A 23333-nucleotide genomic window follows, 5' to 3' on the forward strand; every position below is an offset into this window, starting at 1 on the left:
AGCCATATTATGAACAATAAACTGAATAAATGCAGTGTCTATTTCATAGATATGGAGAGTCTATTTGATAAAGAAAGCACAATTTTTTCAGATGAGAGATGTAATACAATGATTGCTCTAATCAACAAGAAAGAGCATAAGGTAATAAATAGACCTGGCTAGCTGACAAAAAATGTCCAACAAAACTTATTTTTATGTCCCACAATTATAGAAAACAGCAATAAATACAGACAGGAAAAACATAAACCGAGAATACTATTGCATTTCATTAACACATTCCTCTTGGGGCACAGTTAATGAACTCCATTATACTTTCTAACAACCTCGGGAGAGTTCATAGAGCATACAATAATATTGTCCTGGTCTCCTGTAGATTGCACGAACCTTGGGATTACGGACAACGGACACCGATCATATTTTGTAAATAAATTTTTATATTTTAATTTTTAAATTTTCGGAGGATATTTTTTTATATTTTTATAAATTTAATGATAAAAAACGTAAAAAATTTTGTTACGGGGGACATATGTTCCCGTAACCCTTATTGGATCCTCCATGAGCATCAAATGTTACAAAAAATAATCTTATAAAATCTATGTATAATCAACTTTGATAATATTCGAACTCTCGATTTCACGTAAAAAAATTAATAGTATCGGTGCACCCCGAAATATGGTCGTTAAGTTATGAAATTTGTGTGATCATGTCCGCTAATCGATGAATTGCAGGGCACTTGTAGCGTTAGGGAAAAAAGACTTGGACTTAAAATATCGCCAGTTAATTGCCCTTAACCGGAGGGAATTTCTATTTAAGTATCTTGTGTGTTTAAGACACCTAAAAGAGCACTACAAATATATAATTGCTTTGATAGCTAGAAGATATATAGCTAGCCTAGTAAATCTTACCGGTATGATTGTACTAACCCCTATTAAAGAAAAAAGCAATCTTTAAACAAAATCATTTCAATACATCAAGAAATGAAAATATACGTCTCGAAAATTATAAGGCCCTTTTTATAGGAAATTTTATATCTTAATCTCATGTTATAATCTCCATTAAATTGAATACTGGTGAGTTAGAAAACATCTTTTTTACTCATCTAAACACCCTACATATGTGACAAATAGCAAGCCTACTGGGTTTACTTCAAATGTTACTCAAGTAGGAAACAAAATAGACCATCCCCTATATATATATCAACTGCATTAATTCATAACAAAATATGTATATCTAAATTGTATAGTACAACACAAAGCAGAGATGGCTAGCTCCTCCCAAATCTTTTGCATCATGTTAATCCTCCTTGTATTTGCTAGTCGTAAGTGTACATACTCTTTCATATTCGGATTCCTGACAGACGATTGTTTCTTATGTATTTTTTTGTTTGCCTGTTTATGAATTGCTGCATGCAGATAGCAACAAGGTGGTGTATGGAGGTCAATGTGACAAGGGTAGAAGGGCAGGAGTGAAAGGCGGGGGCGGAGATATACCCTGCACAAAAAATCTAGGACTGTGCAACGGACCGGACGATAATATGTGTAATTACAACTGCCGTCACGATGATTATCCGCTTGGGTTCTGCGGTGAATGTGTTCTTAACAATCAGACAGGCAAATATGACTGTATCTGTCACACCTGCTACTAGTACTTTTACTTCACATATATATGTATGCCAAACTAAAGAGTACTATTTTAAATAAATGAGAATATGCATATTCTAAGATGAGTTCTTATTCAGTTCTTCAAAAGTTTTGCGGTAGAAATTAATCGAGTACTTTAAACATGAAAATAAACTGATCAGCAGCTCGATAAATTAATAAAAATTCTTCGATTCCAGAGTATTATTTTGTGTAAGGAGGAGGCTAATTACAATAGTGACAGATGCAAGCTAGTTGGCCAGTTTTATCAATTTCGCAAACACCATTGTTGGCTGGGGGATGTACAAAATTTCTGCACTTGTAATCACAGTAATATTCATCGTAATCTCCGTCGTCACACGCTCCTATCTTTCTGTTACACCACTCCACATGATTTCCCGAGCTTTTTCCGGCAAATAAACCACTGTCAAGTGCCAACATCTTGCTACCTGCAGGATGCACATTTATATGTAAGACTAAGCACTGGCAGAACATGGGCGGATCTAGTAAAGGGGCAAAAGAAACTTGTCCCCCAAAACTAAAATTTGATATTTTTATCATTAAAACTTATAAAAATCTATGAAAATGTCTTCACAAAAATTTAAAAACACAAAGACGTCTCTCCGAAATATACTAATTGTTTCCCGAAAGAATTTTTTTTGGATCCGTAGAGGAACATGACATACTTGAGGGAGACTTTGTCTAATTCAAAACGTAAAAGATTAGAGGAAAAAGAAGATACTTACTAGTTGCAAATGCCAGAAACAATAGAATGCAAAAGCTTTGGGGAAATATTCGCAGCTTCATCTCTGTATATGTAGGTGTATCCCAACCAAGGCTATTGCTATACAGTCGGTATTATATAGAATCCCAGTTGTTTAGGCCTAATTGAGGACCCTTATTGTTTAATATAAGAGAAATAATATATGAAAACTGTATGTAACTAAAATTGGATCCCAAATTATTCAAATTATTTTCATAATGTTAAGTTTGGTCATGATAGAACTAAATAATGAAATTGTAACGAGATTTCACTAATTAAAATAGTTGAAACTGACATATCATTCAAGTCATATCATTTTTTAACTTTTTTTATAAATTTCAAAAGAAAATCTAAAAGAATCTCTGCAAATATCCCGAACGTTATAATGTAGTTGTAAATATTCATGATAAATTTAATATTGATTTGTGCATATGAATAGAGATATTATTTATCTATTAGTAACTGTTTCTTTTTGACAAAAGAAACTGTTTCTTTTGTACAACATTCATTTTTGGCTATTAATTGGTCTTAGATATATACACACTTTTTTCAACTTCTAGTAATCTTCTCTCCTTTATGATTATGGATAACAACTTCAAGTAAAAAAAATGAAGACCAGGACATCACATTAAATATGAGCAAGTAAAAAATACATACATTCACAAAAACAAGACGTGTGACTTTTACAATAGCATTCTTATTAGTGATTATAAAAAAATTAATGTGTTTCAAAATGATATTTGATTGAACATTTATATAGTATATATTTTGTTTTCTTGATAAAGATATATCTTAAATCCAAAAAATATATTAAATGTTTGATTCCTTTTACATTTTTTAATTATATGTGAGTTAAAACAACCAAAGAAATTTAATAATATATTATTTAACCGTGTTTAATTTTGAACACCAGCTCAAAACAGTTCGCTTATGTTGGAAAGGAAACTGGGTTTAACTGGCTGGGCTCAAATCCCGAAAAGAGTTGGGCTCCAACACACTGTTAGATTTGAACTATTATAATTGGGCCTTGTAAAAAGAATAAGAGTCAAGATTCAGACTCATTTCACTTTCAATTCGGACCTCACCTATCTAAAAAAGGTTTAGGTTCATTTCACTAATGTTTTCACTTTTGAAGGTGGAAGATACCTATCACATTTGAATTTCCCTCGAATAAGTGGAAATACATCGAAAATACATAATTATTCACGTAAGAGACCAAGCCTTCAGTAAAAATATATTGAAGAATAGATTTAGTTTTTAGTTTTTCAAGCGTTATTATACACAAACACAAATAAATAAATAAATAAAAGCGCTATTCATGCACAGAGAGACCTAAACCCATCAACAGAAAATCAAGCATCAATAATAAACCTTGTGCTTGAATAGCACAGAGAGACCTGAAGCCATCAACAGAAAATCAAGCATCAATAATAATAAACCTTGTGCTTGATTTTTATTATAAGGAAACGATGTAAATATTAGATTGCATCTTATCTTATTATTGTAAAAATGCGACAAACTTTAAACAAAATTTTCATTCACGCCACTCTGTAATGCGACAAACCTTAAAAAAAAAAATTCATTGACGCCACACTCTGTAATTGTATATTTAAAGGGAAAAACAGTGTAACACATTGACATGTAGACCAACTGAGAGATGATATACAGCAATATTTTATTGAGCAAATACATTACACAGACGTGAGACTGGAAGTAAAAGTATTATGTTAGTGCAATTCTTCACCATCAAGCCACTTAAGTTTAGGCATTAAGTTTGACACGAACAACCTGAAGTTTTCATTTACAACGGCATTCCCCCTTAAATCTAATTCTGTCAAACCAATGCATTTGAAAGTCGAATAAGCTTCCCAATAATTTACATTTTTCATACCGCTGGTTGTCAGTTCCTCCAAATTCCAATCACTTGTATGGGACAGCGGGGAGGAGCACAAGTACCTTCTTGTGTCGACGGTATGTGCACCAATCTCATTAAAAGAGATATCTAGCACATCTAGAGACTTCAGAAACTTTAAAGGGTCCAAAGCAGTAAAGCTAGAAAGTCTATTGTTGCTTAGATTTAAATGAGAAAGAAGCTGCAAAGCCTCCAGACCTGTAAAACAAGCAGCAGTCAAAGTCTACCAACGAACTGGATTTAACCATACATCACAAAACTATAACCAAATTCAAGCAGACCCTCATTTGAAAGACAGCCATGTGATAAAGTGACTAAAATGATTATATCTCAGCTACCCGATAAATTGGTCTAAATTCCTGCTTAGGCAACAAACCAGCAGTGTACATGATAAATACATTGACATGTGTGTGTGTGTGTATCAAAATGAAATTCAGGTCAGACCTCCAAACAAATGATATACAGTATTCATGGTTAAAGATTACCTTCAACTGACTGCAGATTGTTGTGGCTAAGGTCTAGCAAGCGTACCCATAGCAATTTTTCAAAAGATCCGATGCGTGATATTGAAAGTTTAGCTAATCTTAGACAAATTAAGTCACCGATTTCTGTAGAAGTTGACTTCTTGTATTGATGACAATAACACAATAAAGACTCCCTGCTTGAAGTCACCTGCAGAACCATGTTTCTACATTTTCAGGCAAACAGAAAACAATATTAAAAATTTCAAAAATGTCTTACAATAATTTATGCACCACACCATACTATTAAGATATAATCTCCTACAAAGGGACACCTTGTTCAGGTACAAATGCATTCAACTAAAAGTTGTAGTTCACATGCTTTCTTTTTAAGTGGAAACAGAATACCTGGTATGTACTGATGTACAATGGAACACTTCACTTGCTTATCACAATCTTGGTACCGGTCTTATTTATATACTAGTATCATTTGGATTTGGGTTATACATACAATTGCCGTTGTATTTGTGCCTATGGCGCTATACCTAAACATTGTTGTTTTGCAAACACATTATTAATGTCACAAAAAAATGTATTGAGAATCCTTTCCAAGAGTGGTAGTTGACTTACAGTACTTATTTATTTGGCAGCTGACCTGGCTTACAGAAAATCAACAGTAAAATGACTATCCTGCGTGGATCTTAAAACTCATAAATCCTTTTGTTTCTACAAAACGTGGATTAGGTAGGAAAATCTCAATTTAATCATATTAAACAAGGGTATGTAAGAAAGATGTAATTTTTTAATACACCTATGAATATTTCAGGGACACTCGAAAATAAAAACTCATCTAATACATTTTGGACAACTTAACTAGAAAGTAGAAACTTAGCCATATCTTGTCCAATGGACTAATGGAGGAAGTAAAAACTCGTGTTTCTTCTCCACTTGCATATCAACTCAACATAAATGATATTTAAGATACTCTACTATTTCTTACTATAATCCATAAACCGATCTTATGATGAAGCTAAGTAACTAACATTGCATGTTGCATGATAACAGCCACTACAGGATTCTCCTATCTCTTACTCGATTAAAATACCCATCTTATATAATAGCCCATATAAGAAGAACCTTCCAATTTAATCATTCTAGCATTCTTTATGTATAATATCATATCATTAAATCTTTATGGAGAAACTAGAAGGGAGCCTAATACTTTAGGTTCTTCGGATTTTACAAAATCTAGTAACCTTCTATCTGAATTATGAAATACCAACTAGATCGAAAACCACCACTAACTTCATATACAAATTCAACAATATATTTCGTGGGTGTAATTTATGTAAATTTACATAACAAGAGAGAGAAAACACATCCAGGTTAACTTCCTTTCTCACCAATTAAAATTTCAGAATTTGTGATTAAAGGTTTTGATCAGTACAAAGAACAGAGAAAAAATTATGGACTAAATGGCGTAACAATAGTCATCATATATAAAGTAGAAACTAGTAGTAGATATGGAGGGATAAGAAACGATGGATGAATAAAGAGAATAAGAAAGTTGACAGTGACATAAAAGAGAGAGTTAGATGATTCTCTGAACACATGGAGATGGTGAGATAGATCACAATGAAGAAACACTGTTCTTTCTTCCTGTTTTAATTTCTTCCACACTCATTTTATGGCGTCTTTAATTATAATCACACACACAGAGACCATGTTACGAACCAGTCTTAGATTGCTTATTTGTTTTTCATCATTCTAATTCATATGCTATTGCTTAGTTGTTTTTCATCGATATTATGTATATGCTATTGCTTAGTTGTCTCTCATCATTCGTATTTATATGCTTATAGTCTTAGATTGTACTAGCTCATCTCTTAGATTTAACAGATTCTGTGAATATTTTGTCTTCTTAAAATTTTATGAGTTCAATGATGTGTCTGTAAGAGAAAATGTTGGGTGACTTGCAAATTAGGACCAAGTCCAATGACCAGAAAACGAATATGCTTTCACCCCAACAACAAGAATTAGGGAAGGAAAAAAAACCTTCTTCAGCAATACAGAACTGTACTCATCCTTATAGTATTCAGAATGTGCTGGATCCATCTTTATTAAATCTTGATATAGTCCTAGAACTTCTTCTGAATTCACAACGCTGGAGGCATTGGGACTATTGCGCGATATCATTGCATCATGTGCTATCAAAAGTCTTGCTAATGTCAGCTTCCCAATTTTACTACACAGCAAAAGAAGAAATAAGACACCAGAGGAGAAAGATGCAGTATCTTTATACATATACTCGGGAAGAGAGCAAACATACCAATTCGAAAATGACAACAACTCCCTATAGTGAGCTATCTCACTTGCAATGGCCTCAGCCTGCCACTTGGAAGCAGTTGCCTCACTGCCTTCATTAATACTCAGATTAAAAAACATATCAAGGAGGCTCGAATTTTCATGATTAGTTTCATACGGAATGACATCAACATCTTTCCACGAAGTCCTCTTTCCTATGTTCTCTCTATGTATTGAATCACTAGGTAGCATTGAGACTTTAAATGCAATACTAGAGAGATGATTGTAGTTAGTGCCATTTAAAGATGTGATCCCTTGGGAATGTCCCAGCTTTAGTTTTACAGGATAAGTCTTCGGAGCATGGAGTTCTCCATCCGGACAATTTATGTATGCTACCCAAGCTTGGGCACACCCATATACATTTGCTGAAAGGGGCCTCCATTTGAGATCACTGTCTGTGTCAAACTCTACTTTGATAGTTACTGTAGTAGAATTCACACCTCTGACAGCCTCGCTAAAATACAGGACTACAGGAAAATAAACTGCAGAAGAATGGACAGTTGTGGTTCTGGGAGGGGCAAAACCTTCTATGGAACAGTTAGCTGGAACATGAACATCTGACCCATTGGGTGGCCAAGTAGAAAGCAACAATGGCCTATCATGTTTGACCGTCTGAGAAAGAAGCCAAAGATGATAAAACCAACCACTTTGATCGTCTGGATCAGTAAACAGAGCATTACGTACAAACTCATACTCCTCTTCTAGAACCTTCTGCGTAAGAGAATAACCTTGAGCCTTTTCTTCCAGCAGATGAGACAGAAGTACACTGCAAAAATTCTTCCGAAAGCCATTAGGAAACAGATTTTAGAAAACACGCACTATTTGGGTAAATAACCGTTTAGTTCTTGAGGTTATCGTATTACATGCCCTGTTCATATTTTTTAAATCCGTAAAAATATCATTGAGAGCAAATGAATCAAAATAGTATGCATCCAGACATACCTCCGATTGTGCCAAGCAGAATAGTTGCTAAAATTATCATTTATCATATCCGTGGTGAATTGTAGCTCCTCCTCTTTTGAGATGTTCCTTAGGGCTGTTACAAACCTGGAAAAAAATAAGAAGAAAATCATATAATTGACTCACATTGACACTCTTACTACAATTAATTTATCCTTATATCTTCTGAATCAGGCCACCTTAGGCAATCACCTGCGGTAATTCCATGCATGAAAATTCCTGGAGTCTTGCTTCTGAAACATATTTAGAAGCCGCAACTCCCGATCTGTTGAAGAATGCCCTTTGCTTAGCACCCATGTTCTGTGATGCCAAGCACCGTACGACTTATAATTTTTCTTCAAAGCATTTTCTGCCTAAATATACATTCTAAAATAAGTTTCGAATTGTATAAAATTGCGCTCGTTTAGTCATGTGTAAAAAAACAATTCTAGTTTGCTTGGTTAACTCACAAGGTAGTTCCATAAGACACTGAAAAAGATTTGTCCTTTCGATCAAAATAATTGGACTATTCTTACAACATAAACATCTATCTAATCAAGACTTCAAGTCTGCTCACCCTAGTAGTAGTATTGAGAAGGAATAAACTTTAAACAAATTTATTTTACGAGTAAAAAATAGATATATAAAGAATAAACAAAGCCAAACCTTTACTTTCTGATTTTTCTCACAACCAAATCATATCAGCTTTGCAAATTTTTATAAGATATAACTAAATCCCGGCCAACATAATCCAACAGAACAGTCTATAACAGGAACACAATTTTATTTCAAGGAATCCAAGTCATCTCGAAAATTAGAACAAAGAAAACACACAATACAGATTAGTAACTTACGACTTTCAATTCTTCATCGAGAATAGAGTTAATAGAACCATCCGAATCGCTAGATTGAGCAGAAGCAAGATTGTTCTGAACAGCTAATTTTCTATAATTCCAAGCAGTGTAAAACTCGGGATTAGCCTCCAGAAGCTTAGCACTTACTTCCACAGCTTCGGTAGTGTAACTAATAACACAAAACATTACAAATCAATAAAAAAATGAATAAACAAACAAAAGAATCGAGGAGACTATTAATTGACCACACACATTTTATTCTGATGAAAATGGAGGAATTGTGATTGTAATGAACGAAGCTTAGCAGCTTTAGCAGCTAAAGCTTTTCCATCTTCCCGCGTCAGAGCTTTACGAGGCCTACCGTGCATCTTCTCCTCTAAATTCAATTAATTCGTAATTTGTTTATAATCAGCCTACACAAAACAACAACTATTAACATCTACATTTCTCATCTAACTCGTGCTTGTACGTATTTTCGACATCTTAAACAACACTAGAACGAGTTGAGCAATATAACTACCTTCTATAACACGAAATCGAAGGCCTAATTTCGATACATCTTACTAACATTTTCAAATTCATAAATCCTAATCATACTCTTAACATCAATTTAATTTAAAATTTCAACATTATTACATTATAAAGCTTATAGACATCTTCATTTTTAGTTTAATTCGCGTGCTTGTGCTCATTTACGATCTCGTAAACAACACTAGAACGAATAATATGACTAAGTACTAGAACACGAAATTGACGGCCTAATTAGATACATCATACTAACATTTTCAGATCCATAAATCCTAAGCATACTCTAAACATCAATTCAATTAAAATTTTCAACATTATAAAGCTTACAGACATCACAATTAATTAATGATACATGTGCAATATATATAAAATATTAACAGAAAATTATATACAATAGAGTTTTTGTATTAAATCTAATTACATAGTTTCAGTTATATATAACATATACTTACAACTGTACGGATCGTCGGAGAGGATCGGCGACGGCGGTTAACTTTTGACCTCAACAGAGTTTTCAATTTACTAGCCAGCCAGTAGTACATATTTGATCAGGGGTATTATCGTAAATCTAATTTTTATTGTTTTTATTTTATTGTAAATTTGATGATGATTGGCAAAATCATTTCTTATTAACTATATTCTAAAAATGACCAATTTTACAAATTAATCATTCCAATATATTATTCTGATTCGATTTTATAAGTCAATTCATAATTGTAATTTTTTCTTAAATTAATATATTTAGTTTAATAAATTAATTATTTTTCTATTTTATTAAAAATTATCTGATTAATGCTCCGATTAATTAATCTGATTATCCGATTAATCACTCAAAGTTTGTGCTACCGAATAATGCCATTTTTTAGAACAATGCTTATACCTTGGAATTTTAGTAAATAAAAATTTTAATGATTTGGCTGGTAGTTTCTGGATAAGAATATGGGATAATATATTTAACATTGATAGGTAAATATATGAAACTGGGGATATATTAAAAAATTGATGTTTGTTTATATTCTGTAGTAAAAGATAATTGATATAATAAAATTGAATAAAGAGTAATTAAGTTGTACTTATTTTGTATGTGATACTCAGTTTAATGATACTCGGAATATCATTTGAATAAAACTTAATCTATATAACAAGAAAAAAAAATTATACAAACAGTCAAAGACGGAAGAAATTCGCTAGGCTTCTCTGCTATCTTAAATTTTATAAAAATTGAGGGTGTTAGAAATTTATAATTTAAATTTTTGGCCAAAATAAGCCAGAGGAGCAAACCCATTATGTTTCTCTTATTTTATTTTTTTTTTATTGAAAATCACTACATGATTGGGAGATTTTTTTGGGAGAGAAAAGAAGAGTCTGGGGTGGATGAGAAGAAAAAACAGATACTAAAAAAAAATCGCTCATGTGCTCAGGAATTTACGTATGAAAGGAGAGAAAGTGAAAAAAAAGAAGAAAATAACTTTACAGGATCTTCTCAAATTTTCTGATTTTTGAAAAAAATTATAGAAAATTTTCTCTCCCCATATTTTTTTTTCTCTTGCCAAACTCGGGAAAACGCCTCTAAAATTTTCTTTTTTATTCTCTTCTCTCCCCTATATTTTGAAACTCTATAACACGGCTGTGGCAGGCGCACAACAGATAAAAATATACCCGAAAAACAAAGAAAAAGCCACAAACAATTTCCTCTCAACAAGTACTGTCACTTGTTAATCTACCAAAACATTGTCCAGACAGTACATATAGGAGAAGATAACACGCACAGCAAATGATAAACACTTGCTGCCTTGTTAACTATACGAAAGATGTAAGCCGCCCAAATATAATCTAAAGTATGTGACGCCCATCATAATAATATAACCCTTTCGAACACTCTAGGATGTAGACTATATGAAAGATGTAAACCGCCCAAATATAATCTAAAGTATGTGACGCCCATCATAATAATATAACCCTTTCGAACACTCTAGGATGTAGACTCTATGAAAGATGTAAAGCGCCCAAATATATATTAAGTATGTGACGCCCATAATAATGATGTAACCCTTTGGAACACTCTAGGATGTAGGCATAGATGTAGCTTCAAGACTAGAATCTCCATGAGCACTCTGGTGATCAAGTGTTGTGATAGGCCTTTCTAAAAAATCTCCGCCAGTGTACTGGATAGGGGAGGATGTAGGCATAGATGTAGGTCCAAGACTAGAATCTCCATGAGCACTCTGGTGAGGATCAAGTGTTGTGAAAGGCCTTTCTAGGAAATCTCCGCCACTGTACTGAATAGCGGAGGATGTAGGCATAGATGTATGTTCAAGACTAGAACCTCCATGAGTACTCTGGTCAGAATCAAGTGCTGTTATAGGCCTTTCTAAACAATCTCCGCCACTGTACTGGATCACGGAGAATTTTCTGTCGTCTGATTGATCTCCACCATTGAACTCTGATGATTTCTGGTGGATCTCTCCTGTGGGAGGAAACTCCGTACCTATTGTTTCGGCTACTATAACACCTGTTTTGATTGCGTCTGGTGCTACCTGACCTTCGTTATTAACATTATCTTTCGCGATTTGGCCATTTTCCCCCCTAACTTTATTTTTTCTCTTTCGTGACCTCTTCTTCGGACGGCCTTTCTTCGGTTTTAGTGCAGCTGCCGTCTCCTGGGCCTTTATAACCGAATCTGATACCTTCTTTTTACCTGGAACAACTGTGAATGTAGTAGAGCTGGCATTGACCTTCATACTAGACATAGATGGATCAGACTGGATAGCCAATAAAGCAGTTCTGGCAGCTTTGAGTTCTGCATCCTTTTTCGATCTTGCTGCACCACCAATATACTTGATACCTCCAATATCAACAGTACAAACATAACCTGTCATGCCAGGTTTCTCATCCTTATGGCATATGTACAGCGGAATGGCAAAATTCATCTTCTGTGCATATGCTTGCAATAAATTCTTACATAAACCTGTGTCATGCTGAAAATCAAAGCAAAATGTTTTGCACATTAAAAAGTAAACATAAACTTTAATGTTAAACTACAGCAACAACAAAGAAGCTGACAGGGAGATGAGCAAGGAAATGGCAGGCAAATTTTAAAGTGTGAGTGTTAACAATTTAGTGCATGGAGTCCAGTTACTAATTGTCTGATCAAAAATGTTAATTCAAGCACAACAGAAATTGTCCAAATACAAACCAATATTCAATACAACAACAGGAAGGCAATCTTCTACATTTATGGATGCAGCAGTCTACGCAGTCTGACATAGAGAGCAGTCTACGCAGTCTGACATAAGAGAGCAGCAGTCTACGCAGTCTGACAAAACGCAGTCTAACAGAGAATAAAATTAAAGATTTAGAAGAGAACCACACGGAATGGGCAAGAATAAAAATTAATTTGCTTGCAGCATGAAATTATACTCGGGTGCTGTAATAGTGATGCAGGACAATGTATGATTAAGCCCAAAGAAATATGGAACCAACAATATAAGAGGCTTTGGATGCCCAATACTGTTAGTTAGTAATTGTGTTCTAATAGGAAACTTATCTTTTCAGGATTTGATTTTAATTTGGAATGATTGTTTGGATTTATTATATTTCGCGATTACTTACTTTAATTGAAGCAAATGACTGATATTGAGTTAAATATAATCATTTTTTGTTTTTCCTTGCTTTAAAATTATCAGTTTGTAAACTGTAACCCAAATAGATAGTATCGTGTTCACCTTCCGGGAATTTAGATTACAGGAGAATTAACCTAAAGAGAACACATAGACTAGTGCTAGACTGCTGGATGGGGCTTCACCGCCCAAGGTTTTACTTAGCAGTAATTAGTTTGCTGCATCATCAGTTTAATAAAGATTATAATAGTGCTTGAAATATAATCTTATGCTGTACTAAATACTTTTATTTACATATTTTATACCAAATGTACTTTAATCACAAAGAGGTGCGTGTGTGTGTGTGAAGCATAAATACACGTATTCACTCCGCCTCCCTTCTTTTTTTAAACAATATTAGCATGATACAGGCAAAAAGTTATCAACAGCTGGTTTAGAACACAATACTGAACTTTCCAACTTACAGATCATTCTAAAGGAACATTTGAGATCACAGAATCAAACTTGTTAATCTTATTTCAAGGATCCAAAAAAAGTGAGAAGGAGACAAAATAGAACAACGTATAAATCATAATTTGTATGACCCCGTGAAATAAAACTTGGGAACTGAGCACAAGCAAGCCATATCCACATAAGCAGATGATAATCACAAATATTCAAGACAGATATAGTAACACTTAACTCGGTCAATTTGGTAGGACCTAACTTTTTTTCATTGATTGCCACAGAATTTTAACTTGTTCTCATTGTTAAATAAACAAGGTAAACTACTGCCATATAAAATGAATGCTTTTAAAAGCCATGAAATACCACAAGCCATAGTTCGGCTTATGTTTTTATCCTAGGAAAAACAGAAATGGCTAGGAAGCTGCTGAATGCGTGTCAGACGCGGCCAACTGCGACTTAGCACCAAACGCTGCTGAGTATGTATCCAACTCGCCACGTGGTGTATCAAAACATAAAACGGCAGTGGATTCTGGTCAACTCAGCACCGACAGGGCCCACCAAAAAAGGCCCAACCCATATGCTTTTACCCTAATGCTAAAGTTGCCTTCTCTTATAGAGATATGTGAGCGTGTATGTGTGTTCTCACATCAAACCCGGTATCTCATCAAACCAAATCTTCTTATACAACATAATAATATATTTTTGTGATTTCATCTATATATATCCATCGCCTCATTCCTATTCCTACATATATCTATATATATGTGTGTGTGTGTGTGAGAGAGAGAGAGAGAGAGATCTGCTTTCAATGAGTGGTTCAATGAACTCAAGAACCAACAGTAACACAAGTATCAATGTACAAGAATATGCTGCTAATTTTTCCTTTGTAGAGGCATGTGAGAGTGTCAGGAATGCAACATTAGTATAAAAGTACTAGTAGTAGTATGCTATATAGTTATAAGGGTAGTACTGTAATTTCAGAGTTAGTTAGAACTGCAGTAGTATAAATAGCATCTCAATTGTAATTTGAGAGTATGCTTGATGAAATAACAGAAAATGGGACTTTGTTCCACAAACTTCTCTCTCCCTTCTCTCTAGGTTTTCTCTCTCTAAAATTCTGGCTTGTTCTACAAGCATTCTCTTCTCATCTTAAATCTGATCTGATCTCTTCTGTTTCTCATCTTATTTCTTCTGTTTCTCACCTACATTTCTGCTTAATCTCTACTGTTTCGTTGCTGTTTAGCCGTTATCTTACTTGTTAATTCAGAAAATACCAAAAATAAACACAAATTAGGTCAGAATCTCACTCGACAAATTGGTATCAGAGCCATAAAAAACGATCAATTACTGCTTCAACAGTCCTGTGCTATCAAAAACGAGTCCAATCATGTATCAAGTGTTGCAATCCATTCAGTTTACACAGAATTATGTTCATCACAGTTCAGGTACTCTGTTTCTCAACTGTTCTTCAGAGATCGGTAGTGATTGAGGTTGTATCTGCTGGTTTGTCTTCAGTATAGACTCGTTTTTAGTAATAGATAGTGTATGAGTGTTGAAAAAGCTAGAAAACAACAAAAAATAGGTAAGTAGTGTTGTTTTGTAGATTCACTGAGTCAACTCAGTACCGGAGTTTGCTATTTCAGTTGTTTTGTGTCAAAATTGTGGTGGATCTGTGTTTGTATTGTTGAAGGAAGCTTGTTCTGTGTAGTAGCTGTGATTGTGTTGCTTAGTGAAGTATAACTGTTGAATTTGTGGTTGTGAAGTTTTGTGGTAGTAGCTGAAGTGATTTAGCTTGTGAATTGGTTTGTATTGCGAAGGTGTGAGTATTGGTGCATATTGCCAAAAGCAAGTGAAGTAGTGCACTGCAACTGTTGGATAAATTGATCGTGAGAGTATAGGTTAGTTTGTGTTAGTTAATCAGTAGAAGTACTGTGCACGGGAAGTGTTTGACAATTTGACTGTGAGAAGTCAGAATTATTGTGGTAGTACAGACCTGAGAAATTCTAAGGATTAGTTATAGTAATCTGCATCAGTGGAGTTATGGCTTATGTGAGAAAGTATTATTGATATGCTGAAGCCTTCGGGCAGGAAGATAAGTCCAATAATGAACTAATGCAAGAGGTGCAACAACAAATTCTACTATACAAGGAGAGTACCAATAAGAAGCTACAGAAAATTGAGGAATTGATTGAACTTGTTGCAGAAAAGATGAACATGTTAAGACAGATGCAAGCTAAGAAAAGAGGAAAGAGTTATGTTAATCATTTTGATTGGAAGGTCAATGTTAATCATGACAGAATTATGCAACTAGATGTTACATCAGATGCATTGCATCATCCGGAGTGGAGACTCCCTAAGGTTCAAGGACTAGAGGTTTCTGAATGGATACAGGATGATGAGCACCAGCTGACTGATTTTGGCAGTGGAAATAAGACAGAGGAATGGTCAAAATCTGCAGAGGAAGAAAATTCATGTGCTTCTTGGGAAGCTTATACAGGGGAACCTATCTATGACGAAGAACTTGAGGAGGACCTGGATTACTGGCCAGAGAAGCAATCCATTTCAGCAGCCTTGCAAGGAGGTTACCCTGACTTTCCAAATCCCTTACCACCTGAAATCTGCACTAGTGAAGCATCAGAAGATAGTGTTAATCTATCTTACACACAAGTGATCCAGGACATGAATCCATTACTGATAAAGACACCTAGTCAGTTGGAAGAGAGGATAAATAATGGATTATGCCCCTACTGTCCTACACTAGATGGTTTCCAGCATGTTTGCAAGCAAGCATGCCAATCTAAGAGAATAAAAGAGGAACCTGCAACATGGTTGGTCAACAAATCAGACAGGATAGCTGAATATGGTGACAAGACCAAGTTTGTGGAGTACAAAGGTGAAGATACAAAAGGTGTTGTTAAACAAGAGGCTTCAGTTGTCCCTACCAACATGAGAGAAGTGATTTGGAATGTTCTTTTCCGAGATGGTCCAACAGCTGCAAACTCTTATGGTTGGGAACAGAAGTCTAGCCATCTTAATAGAACGAAACTGTTTATCTTTGATCCCGGTGGTAAGGTGCAAAACGAGCAGTTAAAAAGTGCTAATCATGACTCTAAAAACATTAACAAGAGTGAGGTTCAACAAGAAGCTGTAATGAAAAACTCTGCTGTTAGTCAACTTAGGCATTGGCAGGATATGGATTTTTTGGCAATAGAGCAGCAGTTATTGAAGAAATCCTTTCAGTTGCTGAGGAAGGTGTTCATCATTGGGATTGAGGTTCCAGCTAGATTGCAAGACCAAGGCCAGAATATTCAGAAAGGGGGTGATGGGTTTGATAAAATTGTTGATGAGATTAATCAACAATTTGTTGATTTTGGGAGAACTGGGATGATTGCACTACCATACCGGTACCAATACATGGTGCTAGAACAAGGCAGGCCTCAAATATACAATTCAATGGGACCTGCATGCCATGACGCCTCAACGAAATCTGTTGCCACATACATATTTGATCCAGGAGGAAATTCAATTTTTTCTTCACAGTGTTTTACTTCTTGTTCCTAAAAGCTACCCACTAAAGGAAAGGAGAACTTGTGATGTTTTCTGCTCTCACCAATGCTCTTGGTCCTGGGCAGCATCTCAAAAAGTTTGTGTTAGACTTCTGTGACGAGATATTACTACAATTCAAAGCTGGACAGGTCCACATGACACAGTTGAAGGATAGTTTTGAAGTGCATGATCCACCATGAGGACATGGTTAATTTTCAAGGAGGGAGGAATGTCAGGAATGCAGCATTAGTATAAAAGTACTAGTAGTAGTATGCTATATAGTTATAAGGGTAGTACTGTAATTTCAGAGTTGGTTAGAACTGCAGTGGTACAAATAGCATCTCAATTGTAATTTGAGAATATGCTTGATGAAATAACAGAAAATGGGACTTTGTTCCACAAACTTCTCTCTCCCTTCTCTCTAGGTTTTCTCTCTCTAAAATTCTGGCTTGTTCTACAAGCATTCTCTTCTCATCTTAAATCTGATCTGATCTCTTCTGTTTATCATCTTATTTCTTCTGTTTCTCACCTACATTTCTGCTTAATCTCTACTGTTTCGTTGCTGTTTAGCCGTTATCTTACTTGTTAATTCAGAAAATACCAAAAATAGACACAAATTAGGTCAGAATCTCACTCAATCCTGACAGAGAGTTGTAAAGAAGGGAGGGAATGTTAGGTGACAATGTAACTATTGTTATAAGTTCTATACTGAATCTTATTCTCGTGTTCTCACCCATATTAAAAATATTAGAGGACAAGGAGCGATTTTTTGCAATAGTTTGGATACTCGACATAAACTTGAGATGGAAAGCATAACTTAAAGGTTGAAATTTCAAAGAACTCAAGATAAATGAATGTGCAGCTCCCTGAAACATCATTGGTGGCAGTGGTATAACCTTACCCATGGGAAATGGAGGCTTTGGAATAAATCAATGAAAAGGAAGAGTTGTTGGTCTGCTTTGGAGAAGGCTTTTAACAATGAAGAGAACAATTGAGTTGTGAGATAGGAAGATTGTTCTGTTCTTCAGGATTGAAATTTCATGTAGCAAGGAATTCTTTTTATTTAAGTTCTTACACCTTTGCAGCAAATAATTCATTTGTCGCCTTTAAGGATTAATCTTCTTTAGAATGAGAGAGCTAATATTAAAAGATTGTTGATACCGCCAATCAAGCAAACTTGGAATGATAAGGGCTTGAGCGTTGTTTCAAATGCATGGGTGATCCTTAAAGGAGGTCATTTATCAATATTATGGCTGTAACGAAGAGTGGTAATATATTTTTTAGAGCTGTTAATTTTACAAGTTTTACATTGTTGGCTTGCTAAAGGATGCCCATATAACATGGTTCAGGTTCTTACTGACAATTCCCCGGTGTGTAAAGCACTAAAGCTACAGGTATGATTATTGAGTCACAATTTCCTAACATTTTTTGAACACCATGTGTTGTGAACACTTTCAATCTTGCCTTAAAAAAATTCTGCACCAAAACGTTTTGAAGCTAATCCAAAAGACTAGTGCAACTGCATTAGTGATCATGCTGATGATGTAGTGTTTCTAAATAATTTCATTGTTAGTCATTATATGAGGTTGGAGATGTTTACTAAATTTGTAAACTTAAAGATACTTTCTGTTGCGGAAACTACATTTGCTACGACTGCGGTGATGTTAAAAAGATGTAATATAATCAAGCGTAGATTACAAGAGCTAGTTAAATCTAAAGAATGGTATTCTTACAAAGCGGATGATGGTGAAAGGCCTAACATGTGAAAAAAAACTATTTTCAATGAATTGGTGGCACAAAATTGATAAGATCCTCTCTCCTTCACTAATCCAATTTATGATATGCTTAGCGCTGCTCATACGAATAGACCTACTCTCCACTTGATATATTACCATGATTGAGAAGGTAAAGACCAAATAAAAATTTATATTATATTATATATGTATATTGTTTATATATATATATATAATTGCAATAAAGATCAAGAATAACGATGTCAAATTGCATAGATGGTTTCCTTTAAAAAAAGAAACAAAAGAAAAGATAAACCCCATAGCATGACTGAGTACTAATAAAAAAAATGCAGTAAAGCTTGGTCAGGGAAAAAATATACCACTGGTTGAGAAATGCATTCACCCATGGTCCCGGAATTAGCAAGTGCTTTAAGAGCAACTTCTGCAGCAGACTGTTCAGCATCCCTTCGACTGAAAAATCCAGGAAGAGAATCATAGGTAACACCATCCACAATCACAGTCGATGTGAATGAAGGCTCATGAGATGGGCCTTCCTTGATTGTGTTATAAGTAGGATTAGGAAGTTTTACTTTCTGGGCGTACTCTTGCAATAGGCTCTTAAAAACATAGCAGTTGGATACACCTGGAATGTATTTGATTACACATATAAATAACAACTAAGAGTATGTCTGACTTCAAAGGAATACAATCCATGCTTATTCACTAAAACTGACAGACACTAAAACTAACAGGAAGCCAGTTAGCCAACGCTTAACTAGTCATGCCTAAGTAGGAAGGAAAATCAGAACCAGTGTTGTTTAATATGCCCATTCTTCAAAAGCGCAACACCCTATTTTGAAGCGCGACTAGAGAAGCGCCATTATGCGCGCACTTTTTTGGCGCTTTTTTACCAAAAAAATAGTAATAATCACAAATTAAAAAGAAAATAATACTTGGAATAGTCTTAACTTTCAAAGATAATATAGATAGAGCATATCTAACATAAATAAATGTCAATAAATATACTTCAGATGTTAATAGGTAACATTTCTTAACTGTAAAAACAATTTTTGCACTCTCATCACTACAAAGTTCAGTACCAAAAACTATAAATAGATAATTTCGAACCAACTTGAGTTAGCCAGCAAAGACACACTTATTCAATTCACAAACTCATCGATAAGCTAGCTAGAACCAATATGTTTACTACAATTGTGGCCGTTAACTAGTCGATGAGCTAGTAGGAACTAGTTTACTACAATTTGTGCCTAGACTCCATAAGGAAAGTACGAGACAAGATGACACAAAATTAGAATCACAACAATTCTTGTATGACTGACAAGATCATCAGATTCAAAATTACCAGTAACTAGTATTAAAAGCAATCCAAGAACTGTATTGACTGAATTTATAGTCTACAATATGAGAAACTAAATGACGATCATAGCGAGTATCAAGTAACTTGCATAATACATAGTAAGAAAACTGCAAGTATTTTACATATACATGTAGTCTATATAAAAACGTGATTTCTTATCTCAAATTCACAACCGCCTTAAATTCAATTACAATTATATCACTACAAGTTAATTCATTTCAAAACAAAAAAAAATGACATAAAACGAAAACACGAAAAAAGATTATATCATTACTTGGAACAGGTGTCGGATTCATCTGTTCCTGCTGACCGAGCTGGCACCCCTGCTTTGCAAACAACTCCTGTTAAGTTTACAAGAATCGATTAGCGAAACTACGAAAACTACTCCCTCCATTTCACTATCTAATGATCATACATAACTAAACAATAACAATAGCTATTACTTCACAATTGAGCTAGGGTTAAAATAAAAAAAAAAACACATAAATGAACTTAAACACACATAAAGACACGCATATACATACAATTAAGCTAACAATCTTCAAAATTACAATCATTAATTTCATTTGATGAGCAATTCGTGTATTTAAGTTTATAAATTGTAACGAAATCGAAGTCAATTATACATACAAGATGTGTGTGTGTATTTTTAAAAAAATTGGAGCACGTACTATTGTTCGCCTTTGTTCTTCGCGACTCAGTGCACACACTGAGTTTTAACTCGGGTTTTAGGGTTTAGGCTACAGAAATACACGCTTGTCAGATTTGAACACACACTGTCAGAATTTTCGGGTCGGACTCGGACCTACAACATCTTTGTATTTTTCAATTTAAATTAAATAAGCTATTTTTTAAAAATTTAAGTAAAACATTGTTTGTTGTTTATTATTTTTAGTGTTCTGAATTAAATATAATATTTATTCATAAATCATATTTATTCATAACATTTTAATTATTACACATAAAAGTTATTATTTATTTATATTAAATATAAAGAGTGGGGATCGTGGTCGGAGAACGACGTCAGGACACCCTAATCCCCGACCCCACTCCGATCCCCAAATTTTTTTATAATTTTTCTCGCTCTCTGCCCGGACCCTGACTCGGTCGGAGCTGAAATTGGGTAGGGTAGTGTAGGGTAGGGTGGAATGTTAATCCTTAGTGTTAAGAAACCTTGGGTGGTGGAAAGTTCTCAGCTATTTTATATTCAGCGAAATATACGATTATTATTGTCATTCAATAAAAAAATAAATTAATCTAATTTCTATGTGTTACTTAAAAAATGATATTTTTTTGAAGTAGCATGTCAATGATATTTAGCTTTTTTTTTGAAATTATCGGCGAAAATAGTTTATTATTTCATACATCGCAGCGGCCTTAAAATTAAAATAATATTATAATTTTTTTTTAAAATTTCATGTTTAGTGTCGATCATTCTGAAATTTCCAAAAATAGAGAATTCTAAAGAAACGCCGTCTAACTAAACATGTGTACTCTCAATTAGTCGCTCTTCTACGATTTATAAAAGTGCTTTTAAATGAAATAAATATAAAAATTAAAATACTATTAAGAATTTTTTGAATTTCTGGTTTCGTGTTAATCATCCTGAAATTATAAATAAATGAAAAATTATAAAAAAATGTCCTCTAATTAAACATGTTTACTCTTAATAAACTACTCTTATATGTATTTTTTTGCCAATAGGACTCTTGATTCTGACGTATTATTTAGAAAATTGTGCTTCGCAACAACCTTAATATCTCAGGTTTTGGCGGCTGTTATGCCCAAAAATCGGTATAAACATTATTCAGGTGTAAATCAGATAATGTAGTTAGAATTGAGATAAGAATGCCTCAAATTAACCTGAAAAGAAAATAGGTGCGCCCAATCATCTAGGGAAGGTGCGCCCTGTGTTTATAAGAGAGTTGATTGGAAAAAAGCCTGCAGTAGATGAAAGCGCGCCCTCATTGCTTGAGGAAGGTGCGCCTTGTTAAAGGATGATTAGTTTTCTGTGCAAACCCTTCACTTGAGAAAATGTTATGGCGTGCCCTCATTGGAAGAGGAAGGCGCGCCGTCTTCTGTAAGAAGATTTTGATGAGAGATTTTTTGAGCAAATTCTTTGTTAATAGAAGACCTTAGGGCGCGCCCTAAAGCAGTAAAAATGACTTGATGAGATATTAACTTGGTTATTTGGACGAGTTCTTTGGAGGATTCAAGGAAGATGGAGATTATTATTACTAACCTATTTGTTGCAGGTAACCTATTGAAGAACTCCTACCTGTAATGCAACCACAGAAAGGCAGTGTCTGTGGTCAGAGACCTCCAGGGATATGCCTGGACGGAAGGCCTCCTCCAATAGTCAATGAGTGTCCTTATTGGGGATGTGGGGTAAATTCTGGTGTGTGCTTTGGGAGCTCTGTCTCTGCAGTCAACGGGTGTTCTCGTTGGGAGACTTCGGGGTATCCTACACTTTGCACCCAAAAGCTTGGGATCACTTGTCTTGCAATCTGGTAGGGGCTCTTTATCTGGGGGATAATGATGCGTCCAACTTGGGGTGAACCACGGCTATACCTACGTCCACGGATAAGAGAAATAGCTGGTAGCGGAGGGTTATCCTTCGCCAGGGAGATGCCTTATCTGTGAAGTCTCGAAGTCGCGTACAAGCCCTGGACCTTTGTGGTTGGGCCTCATCGGCGGACATTCCTAAAGCTAGTAGAAGAAGGTTTCCAGTAGGTTTCCTACTGGGCCTCGGGACAAGAGATCTAAGCCCATTAGGTTTCTTGTTCCCCAAGAACTACGTTGGCTTGATTCCCTATAAATAGGGATACGTAAGCAAATTGCAAGGGGGTCAGAAGCGAGAGCGTAAATGAGCCACCACTAACCCTAAGTAATCTCAGCCACCAATAACCACTACCAATAAACACTGTTCATAAAATTCGACGATTACTGTTCACATTTTCCGACGAAGAACCACCGTCACAGATCGTGTTTCCGGCTACGAACCTCAAACTTTGTTGCTCCCAAATTTTTCCGTCAATAAATTGGCGCTAGAAGGAGGGGTTAATCAAGATCTACATCTAAGAGGAAAGATGTCTCAATATCATGACGGAAGTTTTTATGATCGAAATTCTGAGGAGGAATCTGATCATGG

The 23333-nt window shown here is 34.8% G+C and overlaps 2 protein-coding genes and 2 long non-coding RNA genes across 6 annotated transcripts; 1 reads left to right on the forward strand and 3 right to left on the reverse strand.

Annotated features, from left to right (window-relative positions):
* Positions 1–1078: 1078 nt before the first annotated feature.
* Positions 1079–1723, forward strand: LOC141705812 (uncharacterized). The gene is made up of 2 exons (XR_012568485.1): positions 1079–1318; positions 1413–1723. It is a non-coding gene; the product is annotated as an uncharacterized LOC141705812 (long non-coding RNA).
* Positions 1724–1783: 60 nt separating this feature from the next.
* Positions 1784–2512, reverse strand: LOC141705813 (uncharacterized). The gene is made up of 2 exons (XR_012568486.1): positions 2384–2512; positions 1784–2086 (listed from the first exon to the last, which is right to left on the reverse strand). It is a non-coding gene; the product is annotated as an uncharacterized LOC141705813 (long non-coding RNA).
* Positions 2513–3982: 1470 nt separating this feature from the next.
* LOC141706963 (geranylgeranyl transferase type-2 subunit alpha 1) lies at positions 3983–10036 on the reverse strand. 2 transcript variants are annotated; one of them, XM_074509879.1, is made up of 9 exons: positions 9911–10036; positions 9183–9343; positions 8931–9099; positions 8290–8450; positions 8080–8184; positions 7103–7903; positions 6829–7018; positions 4798–4984; positions 3983–4510 (listed from the first exon to the last, which is right to left on the reverse strand). In XM_074509879.1, exons 2-9 carry the CDS (start codon positions 9296–9298, stop codon positions 4128–4130), a joined length of 2112 nt encoding a protein of 703 aa, XP_074365980.1. In that variant the 5' UTR covers positions 9299–9343; positions 9911–10036; the 3' UTR covers positions 3983–4127. The 2 variants fall into 2 exon arrangements, with proteins under 2 accessions (XP_074365980.1, XP_074365981.1); XM_074509880.1 differs by lacking the exons at positions 9183–9343; positions 9911–10036 and having other exon boundaries at positions 8290–8397; positions 8931–9069.
* Positions 10037–11112: 1076 nt separating this feature from the next.
* On the reverse strand, positions 11113–20983 carry LOC141706964 (double-stranded RNA-binding protein 1-like). Of its 2 annotated transcripts, XM_074509882.1 has the most exons (5): positions 20854–20940; positions 20457–20523; positions 19395–19447; positions 19185–19275; positions 11113–12436 (listed from the first exon to the last, which is right to left on the reverse strand). In XM_074509882.1, the coding sequence occupies exons 3-5, from the start codon at positions 19430–19432 to the stop codon at positions 11522–11524; spliced, it is 1044 nt and encodes a 347-aa protein (XP_074365983.1). In that variant the 5' UTR covers positions 19433–19447; positions 20457–20523; positions 20854–20940; the 3' UTR covers positions 11113–11521. The 2 variants fall into 2 exon arrangements, with proteins under 2 accessions (XP_074365983.1, XP_074365982.1); XM_074509881.1 differs by having other exon boundaries at positions 19185–19447; positions 20854–20983.
* Between the last annotated feature and the right edge of the window lie 2350 nt (positions 20984–23333).

This window comes from Apium graveolens, chromosome 2 (assembly GCF_009905375.1).
Source record: "Apium graveolens cultivar Ventura chromosome 2, ASM990537v1, whole genome shotgun sequence".
NCBI classification, from domain to species: Eukaryota; Viridiplantae; Streptophyta; class Magnoliopsida; order Apiales; family Apiaceae; genus Apium; species Apium graveolens.

Excerpts from the sequence above, each read along its gene's own strand:
- LOC141706964 (XM_074509881.1), bottom strand. The coding sequence starts at position 20,478 with ATGAATCCGACACCTGTTCCAA. Across the intron at positions 19,448-20,456 it reads GAATCCGACACCTGTTCCAA|GTGTATCCAACTGCTATGTT; the intron begins GTAATGATATAA and ends AATACATTCCAG. Across the intron at positions 12,437-19,184 it reads AATGCATTTCTCAACCAGTG|CATGACACAGGTTTATGTAA; the intron begins GTATATTTTTTC and ends TTTGATTTTCAG.
- LOC141706963 (XM_074509879.1), bottom strand. The coding sequence starts at position 9,298 with ATGCACGGTAGGCCTCGTAAAGCTCTGACGCGGGAAGATGGAAAAGCT. Across the intron at positions 8,451-8,930 it reads TCGATGAAGAATTGAAAGTC|GCAGAAAATGCTTTGAAGAA; the intron begins GTAAGTTACTAA and ends ATGTATATTTAG. Across the intron at positions 7,019-7,102 it reads TTGTTGTCATTTTCGAATTG|TAAAATTGGGAAGCTGACAT; the intron begins GTATGTTTGCTC and ends TTTGCTGTGTAG.